At 32.0% G+C, this 12151-nt stretch overlaps 1 protein-coding gene across 10 annotated transcripts in view; it reads right to left on the bottom strand.

Annotated features, from left to right (window-relative positions):
• The window catches only part of LOC127724635 (E3 ubiquitin-protein ligase rnf213-alpha-like), a 1011139-nt gene that overhangs the window by 170895 nt on the left and 828093 nt on the right, over positions 1–12151 (bottom strand). For all 10 annotated transcript variants that reach the window (XM_052231639.1, XM_052231642.1, XM_052231640.1 and 7 more), the window contains 5 exons: positions 11177–11413; positions 9032–9136; positions 6608–6663; positions 5788–5937; positions 4324–4532 (listed from right to left, as the gene is read on the bottom strand). In XM_052231639.1, coding sequence (XP_052087599.1) covers positions 4324–4532; positions 5788–5937; positions 6608–6663; positions 9032–9136; positions 11177–11413 — 757 coding nt within the window. The remainder of the gene's footprint in view (positions 1–4323; positions 4533–5787; positions 5938–6607; positions 6664–9031; positions 9137–11176; positions 11414–12151) is intronic.

Here is a 12151-nt window from a genome sequence, read left to right as displayed (position 1 = left end):
CAAAATTTAATCAGTGATAAACACTAGTTATAAATAAAGGCAACAGTAGTATACCGCTCTTCGAAACTCATAAATCGATAGAGATAAAAACAAATCCGGGTTACAAACTAAAACTGAGGGAAACGCATCAAATATAAGAGGAGAACAACGACACAACAAAAACACAACATTAAAATGTAACACACACAGAAACGAAATATAATATAACAATGGCCATTTTCCTGACTTGGTACAGGACGTTTTAAGAAAAAAATGGTGGGTTGAACCTGGTTTTGTGGCATGCCAAACCTTCCGCTTTTATGGCAACGTCAAACACAACACCAAAACGACAACATCACATGACAGGACCACAATACAAATGGTGGGAGAAAATTTGGGCAAAGAAACACACGAACAATAGCTAACAAAAGGTACTAGGCTTAATATTCAATACGCCAGACGTGCGTCTCGTCCACACAAGACCAACCAGTGACGCTCAGATGAAAAAAGTTTGAAAGCCAAAACAAGTACAAAGCTGAAGAGCACCGAGGACCAAAACTTCCAAAGTGTTGCGCCTAACACGGCCAGGGTGTTCTGAATTTATTCACAACTTGCTCAGAAGTGTGAGCTCACAGCTGCATGGTTATATCGTTAATTCATTACTTAGGGTTGTATGGTGTCCTCTTCATTTTTGTGTGGGTATTTTACAGTTACAAAATCATCATAAAAACAAAATTAATGAAATAGTTTTTGGAATACAAAAAAATGTAGGTGTCTAAGTAACTGTTCATCTGCGGATCTTCGAGTTCGACCAACCACACGCTTATTTGTTTTATACGCCTTTAATGTATTTGAAAAGACAATTATTGCATAATAAATAGAGTTCCTTTCTCGGTTATTAAAACCGCACTGTACTGCGAAATAAATAGAATGATTCCCTATGAATATTTCTGCTACTTAATCGTCGATCTTTTGTTAAAAAGTATATGTTTTTTGCAAGTTAAAGACATGTTTTTGTTTTTATTGATATGGTTCACAACAACATCGATTGTGAAAAAAGATAAAGAGATTTAACTGGGATTTCAATTCTTGTTTCTCTACAATACTCTTTTTTTTTGCTTTCTCTTTTGTTCAATACAAAAATATGAAACATATTAACATATAATACCAGAACAACCGTTAAAAAATGTTTTAGGCCTTTGTGTATCAAACCTAAGCATTCGTAAACTGTGTACATTAAAGTTTTTATTTACCTCGCGCATCACTGAAGAGACATTAATTGTCAAAATGCGCATAAAAATTGGTACCTTTAATATTATTACTACCACTGGGTCGATACCTCTGCTTGTGGACTGTAATTCCCCAAGGGAATCACCAGCCCAGTAGCCAGTTCTTCGGTACTGGCATGAAAATACGAAAACTGTTAGATTGAAATTTGCTGTTATAGAATGAGAGAGATCATTTTCTATTAAGTAAAATATTTCCCTTGAGCAAAGCTCTTATACCCTGTCCGGATTTGGCTATACTTTATGTCCTTTCTTGTGATCAGATCATAACTGTTTTATAAGATTAAAATTTTCAAATATTTCGGCCTCAAGCATCATTGAAGACACATTAATTTGTAGAAATGCGTAGCTGTTGCACAAAAAGATTAGTGCCGTTAGTGTTATTACTACCAGTGGTTCGATAAATCTGCTGGTGGACTGTAAGTCCCCGAGGGTATCACAAGCCCACTAGCCAGTACTTAGGTACTGGCATGAAAATACAGATATTGATAGATTGAAATTTGCTATTAAAAACAAGCCAAAAAATTGAAATTATTTTGAATAAAGGAATATATATCCTTCATGGAAAGCTCGAATTCCTTGCCCTATTGACTATTTGACTTTACTTTAGGCCCTTTTTTGTTTTTATTAGGTTTTGGGTTTTCAATTATTTCGGCCTCGAGCATCACTGAAGAGACATTTTAAAATTGTCAAAATGTGAATACGGTGCACAAAAATGGATACCGTTAATATTATAACAACACTTGCGTTAGCTTTACTCATATTTGAGTTGTCATCTATAGGTTGCACTTCTGTAAATATATAGACAATGCAATTTCCCATAGGAACTCCCTTTACGGCTAAAACTGTGCCAATTTTACATTAAGTTTCGTAAACAATTATATCCTAGAAACGAAAATTGATATCCCCTTCTATTTTATTCAAAGTTCAATATAGAGCTGTGCGGCATATTTTCAACATTTAAATGCCCCGAATTTCGAAGAGTTTAAACTTATACTAAAATTCTGTACTATCACTCCCTTCACTTTGGGTCTTCCTGAGAATTCAATTTTCGCCGCTTCCATGTGTTTTTATACTGGTAACATTCCCACGTTTTGTCTCTATGAGTTGAAACATAGAGATCATATCTTGGAAACAGTACGTTAACAAAACAAATTATCTTATGAATATTATATATCTCCCCAAAAGAGGCGTGGTTTGTGAAACAGCTATATATACAAAGTGCAACCTATAAGAGTTAAATTTTGTGAGATCAGTACGTCATGTGTGTTGTCTCTCAGGCTAAGGTGCTGTCTTTCTTTGATAGTTTTCAGTTCATTTATTGCAAAATGTAAAACCCAATTAGAATGTATGCATGTTATGTCAAGATATACACGATAAAAAAAGAGAAATTAATGTTTTGATTTCTTAGATATTGGTTATTGGTAACAGGCAGACACCGTTTCTATAATAAGGCACAACAGCCTTTTGAATGTGTTACGGTATAATATGAAACAAAACTAGAGATCTAAAGAGTTGTGTTGCTCATCCGATTATTCAACAATGGCAACTTTTTGGTAAAATTCAATATCAAAGGGCAATAACTCCATAAACAGTTAACTGACAATTTCAGTCTTGTACAATGTATTTGTAAATCTTGTCCTGCTAATCATTATTGTCTTTTATAGTTTATATTTATCTACCATAGTTTGAAAGATAATACGCATAAAACTTGTTCAAAATCAATATCTAAGGAAAATAACTCTTATGAGAAGTTGACTGACGATTTGGGCCATGGTGACTTCTTTGTAAATCCTGTCGAAATAATTAATTTTCTCATTTGGATCTATGTCTATAATAGTTTTCAAGATGATAGGCATATATGGTAAACAATTGGTAAACATACTCTTTTAATGGGGAAACTGTTACAAAGAGTCAACCAACCATTTCAGCATTTTCGAATTAATATAGATCTTTTCTTGCTAATCATTTTTGATTCGAGCGTCATTGATGAGTCTTTTGTAGACGAAACGAGCGTCTGGCATACAAAATTTCATGGTATCTACGATGAGTTTATTAGCTATTCAAAGTTTCTATCTTTTCATTATAGATTTCAAAATTATATGCAAAAAGGGCAATTATCGTCATTAAGGGTGTACTAAGGTCAGGTTTAGGAGTTTTTGTCAGATATTCGAACTCCCTGGTTTTTTTCTTACGATACAGGGTATATTATTTTTCCCAATAACACCCATTTTTCTTTTCATATAAGACTTCAATAGCTCAAAAAAGGTCATTTACCAAAATTAAAGCAGATTCTAGATTTCTTTTCTTTCGATTTGAGACTCAAATAATACCAATTCAAATATAAGGCAGAAGTTCAAGTCATCCTTTTCTCGCCATTCTTAAAAATATCAAATATATCGAAAAGGTGCTTCATAACCTATCAATATTTTTAGCTGATTATGTTCCTAAACTAATACATTTCTGAATTATTATCAATTTTAAATTCGAGATTTTTTAATTTCACCTAAGTACATCCTTAAAAAGACAATAATTTCTCTAAAGAGTCATCTACAATTTTGACGTATTTACTCAAACCCAGATCTTGACATTCTGAACATATCTGCACCTGTCAGATTTTCTCGATCAATAGCGGTTTTTATACTAATAGACACAACTAAGATTTTGCCCCAATTTTCTAATTTTAGACATGCTGGCCATGTTGGTTGGCAGGCGGGGTTGTTGGACACCATTTTTCAACTAGTTACATCAAGGGGAATTGTGGATATGTTTGGTTCCAATTGGCCCAATAGTATCAGAGACGAAGGTTTGTGTAAAAGTTAACGGACGACAACCGACGACGATAGACTGTAATGAGAAAAGTTCACTTTGTCCTTTGAGTTAGTTGAGCTAAAAACAGCTTTTGTTTCTAGTGAAATTCATTTTTTTGGAACAAATTTCTTGAGATTTTTTATTCTTGCAGACTGTTTTCATCTTATTCTAAACATGTTTTGGTTAATGACCCGATGATGCGGTCTTTTGTTTTCGAGCAAACTTTTAGTTCTTTATTCAATTTTACCTTTGTGTGCCATTCTTTCAGATGGGATAGTTCTTGCAGTAAAGTCTATCTGTCCCTGATTGAAAATGAATTCTTCTATTTCCTCTTTACCACCAACTTTCACAAAATAGTTGTACGTAACTGTCCAAGGGGTGGTTTTACTTTTTTTGATGACAGTCATACCTTCGTACTGGTAGCTTTCGTGTTCTGGTTTTGGTGTATTAATTGTCCTAGAAATAATTGAAATCTTCTTTATGTATCATCGTGTAGAATTTCAAAGCATTCCATTGTCGAAAAAAAGAACTGTGTAAGTACATATTATACCAACAGTGGCTGATATTAAAGGAGTATCTCCATAACAAAATCAAGAATGCAGTCTATATCTATAAAATAAATAAGTTCCTAGCCTTAACCTTTACAGATAATAACCATTAATATTGTTACATTTATCTGTGAAAATTGTACACAGCCATGGCACAGTTGATGGGTGTCCGATGATGAGTATTTATAGAATGGCTTATCAAAGAATTCAAATAAACGAGTGACCGAACAACACATCTATTCACGAATGCGCGTAGCGCAAGTGTTGATTATCAATGTTTGTCGGTCACGAGATGAATATTTTTCGATATTTGAATTCTATGATTAGTTATTCTTTTTATTGAATTAACAATGGGCTCTTTGATGGAATTAAAGTAGAAAATGTAAGGGACTATATCTTTTTCTACGCTTTCACAATTGGCTTTGATGCGACGTCATCGACAACGCCGTAACAACACCTATTGTTGTATGACGTCAGAGGAGTGAAATTATCGGGTTTTTATTTCACTGGGAAATCACGGTAATTCATTGCAACCTATGTAATAGAACGGGTCCACCTGTGTCCAGGTATTTAAAACTATGAATAACATTCAAAAACATCAGAATACAAAATGCTCCTTCCCATCAAATCAACAACAAAACACTACTGAAATAATTTTCAAAATGTATCTTAAGTCTTAGTTTGCTTCATACATTACGTAAACGAAAAAGAACAACCAACTGCATTATCTAGTAAAAATATACTACGTGGGTGGTAACCATTGTGACAAAATGCATATTTTTATAATCGAAAAGAACCCAAAGATAACTTAAAGTATAAATATGTGCTAAAAACTGCAAGTCAACCATTAATTTTCATTCATGGAGAACAAAACAAATAATTTTTGGACATTGCATTTTAAAGAATCTGTCAAAATAACCTGACAGGATGGTTTTTTATTTCATAGTTTTTGAGGGGAGGGTTGTTACATGATAGATATGAAGTTAATTCATTTTACCCTAGATACCTTCGTAAGCTTGAAATATGTTGTCTTTACTCTATATGTCTATACTATATATATTTATGTTAACTCATACAGTAAAATTCATAACAATATATGTATATTACATGAACATGAGAAGATTATATTATTTGATAATACACCCTATCCAAAAAATGCTTACCGTTTATAATTCATTCTTACATCTTTGGCATTTACTCTTACGAACACATCGTCTTTTTCATGGTTTTGCAGTATAGTGGGAGAAAAAATAGCATGGAAATAAACAGTAACAGCATACTCATCTGTGGTGTTCGCATTAGTTTGGTTGTCACTACATGAAAATTAAATAATTTCATATTTTACGTGTGTGGATATATTGTAACGTTTGATTTTATTAATTTTTATGGACTTCTCTCTTTTTGAATTAGTGTAAACATATTTCATTAATTAAATTCAAGTTAATTAATAAGGATCCGGAAACAAGCTGTTAACTTATATCAATCCGTTTCCTAATTCAAATAAGAACATTTCCTAATGTAATACTCAAAGAGTAGAATGTGTAAAATTAAACAATGTTACACTAGTTGGAAAAGAAACAAAACATGTAATAAGGTTGTGAATACAAGAAGAGAAAAAAAATCTGATTCATCGGAAATACAATAATAAAGTGCATGATTATGAACGGACACAATTATTTTAGATATGAATATGCACTGTATACTTGTTGAACAATATGTTTGTAATCATATGACTAATCGTTTGCTACTGAGTATGAATGTTTGAACTGCCAAGAATATTTCAATGTTTTGTTCGTAGCTGTGTTCCGTTGAACCTTTTTGAATTGACCTTGCAGTTCGGTAGGTTTTTTTAAATACCTTTTACACTAAAATCTCATTTAGCCAATGTATGTATATTGTTTAATCTTGTAATTGAAAGCTGAACACGATATTCAAAACGTTTTAGCCAAAAATTAATTTTATAGTGTAACTTAGACGGCCCACCTTGCTTGTGGTGAATTCTGCTGTGTGACAGTTTCATGAGCCTTGTTGGTTGTTGCCTATAATAGTAATGTCATAATATTTCACACTAGAGGTAAATCAATATAGAATCAACATTTCACACAAGGGAGAATGTGATGTGTGTCAATGAATGAATATTTCAAAGACACAAACGACAAAAAGACATCTGAAAAACTACATACATTATTTTTCAATAGACAGGTATCTACAAACATATAACATAAACTAAATTTGAATGATCTCTTTAGTTCAAATAAGTTAACTTTGCATTTGATCTAGGCTTTTATGTTTCGTAACTTTAACAAAAATCGTATATAAGGAAGGATATTTTAGATAAAAGCAGTTCCCCTAGTCAGATGTCCTTCCAAATTGAATATAAATTAAAATAAGACCCAATTAGTTGCTGGTTTTACTTTTTTCGTATCTGTGAATGTTTCTATTTAAACACAGTTTTTTATATATTTTATTGTTCATTATTTCACAAGAGGAACTAGCACAATCTCTTCTTGGAGTATAATTTTACACTAAGTCTTATCGATTATGACATTTTGAGGATGTATTCGTGTGCACTGAGTTTATACTATATAAATGTGAATATATTTTTCCATTTACAGTTACCATTTTATTTTGTGTATCCGCAGAAAGAAACTACTAAAATATCTGACCAATTACATATTTAAAGGCTAAAAAAAATACAAATAGAAAAAAAAACGATGACATGTTGTCACAACGAAAATTAAAGAAAGACATGAAACCATAGTACAAAACAACAGTACATCAAGTTATATATTTAGGAACAGGAAACGATAAAATAAAATTTAAAAGAACTATGTTAATATAGGTACTCTGGACAAAACGAAATTGCTGATCTTTAATGGTATTAATGTAATGTTACAAATAAAACGTAAAATTGAAAAATAAATCGCCTTCTCTTATATTATTAACTTGGAGAGGAAGAACGAATTGTGACTTCGGGAAATACCAAAAATAAGTTTTCGTAAAGAATTATCACATTAAAGAGATAATTTAACAGGCAATCCTTCTATCAATAGCAGTAACCAAATAAATTATCATATGAACTACATGAATAACAATTTCGTATTAATGTTAGAGATATATAAATTCCATCACTGCAACAAGTGTGTTACGATGTTTCTCCACTCGAGACATTAAATTTTAATATTTAAAGGGCGAGGCTGACCGAGCTTTCTACATAATCAAAATTTTACTGTTGAGAGTGAACAAATATCGCAATACACGAGTTGAAGTGGTGGAATCTGTTTCACTACTGATTTGTATCATCTATTTTCAAACATTTCAGAAACTGGCTCTTTATATGTGACGTCATCAGAAACGGTCTGCTTTTTTCATGACGTCACAATAGGAAAATTCAGAAGAAACCAAGAAAATTTGACGTCATATTTAAATTTCGACCAATCATTTGCCAAGAACAAATATTTCACTAGTGAGGAGAAACATTTTTCTCTCACTGATCAAGAAACATGAAAATAACACAAAAATAAGAGAAACAAATGTATCTAATATTTATCCACTTGCTGCTTATCATCCATCATAATAAAAAACACTCATAGAAATTTGAGGATAAGAATTTGGTATGCTAGACACATACATAAGTGACGCTTAGATTAAACCTTTTAAAAGGGCACTCCAAATATGAGTTTGTAGAGATTTAAAAACTTATATTCCGAAAGATGCGCCAAAAACGTGTCAGGCAATATATCAATTAGGGTATCAAACTATGTAAAGTTCAAAACGTATGAGTATATTTCAGTAGACGAAGGATACAGAAACAACTAACCGTTACGACAGCTTTAAATTATCAGACGGGTTTTTTTTTCAAACAAACATGATTTAAAGATATTTAATGGTTAATTCAAAACAAATCAGTAAGTGCAATGATGTGTAAGGAAAATATGTTCCAGTAAGACAACGTCCAAACGTCAATAAACAGGCGTCGACACATTCAAGCATCACGAGTACAGCTATATAAAGGTATTAGTTAATCATATTAATATAACATAAAAAATGAAAGATTTTTTCCTTTTTTCAAAAGATTCGTCAATGACGTTTAAAACGCCAAAAAGTCGAATCAAGTACGTAATTTATGACTAAATGATGTAAATGACTTTTTAAAATATTAACTTGTCCATGTTGCCACTAGATGGGTATTATAGGATAGTATTATCACCGATAAACATCCTAAACAGGGAAAGTATTTCTAGACTACATTTATTCAGTAGAGTTAAATTTACTGGCACAAACATGTACTCATTCCTTACTGAATACGTCTTTGCAATAAAATTTTACAAAGTCTTGAAAGATTTTTAGATATTTTCAGTGTTTTATTCAAGTCGAATTCCACCTCCTTTGTAATCAAAATCTTACTGTTGTTTTTTGTAATGATGTTGACATATCATCCGACACTGCCTCTGTTTTCGCTTGGTTTCCGTCATTCTGCAATACAGGTTTTTCCTCGGTTTTCGCACCATTCTATAAATGAATTACATTTTCATCCTTTAATAGTTATCAATGGTACCAGGCTTATAATTTAAAACTCCAGCCGCGCGTTTCCTCTACATAAGACTTATCAGTGACGCTCAGATCAAAATAGTTATAAAGCCAAACAAGTACAAAGTTGAAGAGCATTGAGGACCCAAAATTCCAAAAAAATTTGCCAAATACGGCTAAGGTAATCTATGCCTTGGATAAGAAAATCCTTAGTATTTCGAAAAAAGTCATACTTTTGTAATCAGAAAATTTATTAAAATGGCCATATAATTGATATTCGTGTCAACATCGAAGTGCTGACTACAGGGCTGGTGATACCCTCGGGGACGAAACGTCCACCAGCAGTGGCATCGACTCAGTGGTGTAAATAGTTATCAAAGGTACCAGTTTTATAATTTAATAGGCCAGACGCGCGTTTCGTCTACATAAGACTCACCAGTGACGCTCATATCAAAATAGTTATAAAGCCAAGCAAGTACAGTTATCATGTTTATATGATATAGATGAAGGCGACAGTAGTATGAATGTTCACATCTCGTAAATCGAGTGACAAGTGGCAAAGAACATTTAAAAAATAGGGAACCACATGAACTCCGAAGGGAGCAAGCCGTATGCATCAATGCGATAAAATAACCGGTAATATATATTGTAATTGGTCTGTTATTTTTTTTTTATTATTATTATTTTGGTTTTTTTTGTAATTCTACCTCCCATTTAATAGTTTTAAAGTTATATGTTTGATCAAGGATACCCCAATTTCAAAAAACAAAAGCATACCCAGTTTATGGGGAGGGTTGAGCGTTCACTATCGTGTTAATTTTTCCTGTGTCTGACCTGAATAAGTAACCTTGTTACAAATTCTGACATCGGACTTGGACTTCCTTTAAACTGAGTTTAACTGTTTGTATACTGTGTGTTTGTTTATTCTACATTGGCTAGATGTATTACAGTGGATTGAGATCTCACTTAACATGTTTAACCCCGCCGCATATTTGCACCTGTCCCAAGTGAGGAGACTCTGGCCTTTGTAAGTAATAAATTTTTTTTTATTAATTTTAGTTCATTTATATGTTTTGGAGTTTATTATGACGTTCATTTTTACTAAACTAATACACATTTTTATTTAGGAGCCAGCTGAGGCCCATCTTCGGGTGCGGGATTTTCACGCTGCATTGATGATCCATCGGTGGTCTTCGGCTTATATCTGCTCTTTGGTCGGTTTGTTGTCTCTTTGACATATTCACCATTTTCATTCTCAATTTTTAAATCCAGTTGTAGTAGCTGGTACCTTGTAACTATCTGTTGTAATAGTTATAATTTGTAAAATTAATCAGGCCATTGGTTTTTTTTTTCCACTAGCATGCCGGGATTTTCTTTTAAGTTACTATGAGTATAAGGTATAGGATTTTCTTCATTGTTGAAAACAGAATGGTAACCAGCTTTCGATCGCACCTTGTTCGTTTCACTAAATTGATAAATATATACATTCATATAAAAGATTAAAACAAATGTCCCGAATAACAAGTGAAATAACAAAAAACCCGAACTCAAAGTAAAATTCCAATTTTTTTTATTTTACTTTTTTCAATCTAATTGACACAGTCGCATTATTTTGTGCATGTCAACACTAAGAGCATGTGTCATAATGCATAACATATTTGTACGTAACATGTTTTTCTAACTTTAAAACGTCAAGTTGTAATTGATTTCTGCACTGGCTTTATACATGCTTGGTCGTAATCACCAATCTTATTTGTACCAATGTTTTTTTTTATTTTGCGCTGTACAACTTACTAATCAACGTCTTTTTTGAAGGATATGCCAAAATTCCAACAAATACTCCATTTACCTACATTTTGTTTAATTTGGGCGAGTAAGGTGTCTGCTAAAAGAATTTTGTGTTTCAATTTATAAAATTACTTAGAATCTTAGTCAACAATTTGTAAAATGAATTTATAACAAAAATATCTCAAAGTCGAATACAGTATGTAATTCTATAAACTTTCAAATTGTAATACTGACCTTGTTATCTACAGAGCTCCCCATATTTTTTGGTTCTGTTTTGGGTTGCAGACTCGCCTTAGTTATAACTGCTTTTTTATCTTCTTGATTTTTCTTGTCGTTTACTTTTTTTAATTGTTTTTCCTTTTCTTTTTGTTTTTTGTCTATGTCTTCTTCGATTTTTCGTCGCTTCTCTTCTGCTTTTTCTTTTTTTCTTTTATCTGTCTCTAATTTTTTTGCGATTTTCTTTTCAAATTTCTGCAACAACATTTAATAACACATTTGTTATTAGATACTTTCTTCATTTGGACCAAATATATAAAGACAAAAGTAGTTCACTATTGATCAATAGTCATAAACAAAAAAGCGAAAACAAATCCGTGTCACAAACCAAAACCGAGGAAACACATCAACTATAAGAGGAAAACAACAGAAACACTCAACTGCAACACAAAATAAATCGCCAAAATACAAAGAAACGGTCTATTTGATAACAATTGCCATATTCAAGTTTTTTTTATTCAACTAAAATCATTATATTGAAGATAAAGTTTGACTTTAATAAAGGTATATTTTTAACAGTAATTTAATAGTAGTTCAATGAAGAGAAGATGTGAAAGTACTTCGATCTTTTTTATTTTGATAAACGGCATTTACATATTGTTTGTTGGTAACTAAACCATAAAATTAAATTTTAAAGAGCATCTGAGGAAGCAGATGATACGCATTGATCATTGTATTCATAGCTACAAACCTTATTCAATCCGGATGTTCTTTTAATCCTATCATGATGTTTTCACAGCTTTTTAGTGTTCTATTCATTCTATTAAGCGATGATTCAGTTATACTTCAAACAATTTATTTGCAGCACTTAGTTAAAGATTTGATATTCATATCAAGGCTTTACTTAAAAAATTACTTATTTTCTATGTATGTTGGAATCTTATCATGAGAGAATAAAATGACATTCCAATTCTATAGGTGGAAATGACCATA

This window comes from Mytilus californianus, unplaced genomic scaffold, assembly GCF_021869535.1.
Source record: "Mytilus californianus isolate M0D057914Y unplaced genomic scaffold, xbMytCali1.0.p SCAF_14, whole genome shotgun sequence".
In the NCBI taxonomy this organism is placed as follows: domain Eukaryota; kingdom Metazoa; phylum Mollusca; class Bivalvia; order Mytilida; family Mytilidae; genus Mytilus; species Mytilus californianus.
This window is presented reverse-complemented; position numbering and strand designations above follow the sequence as displayed.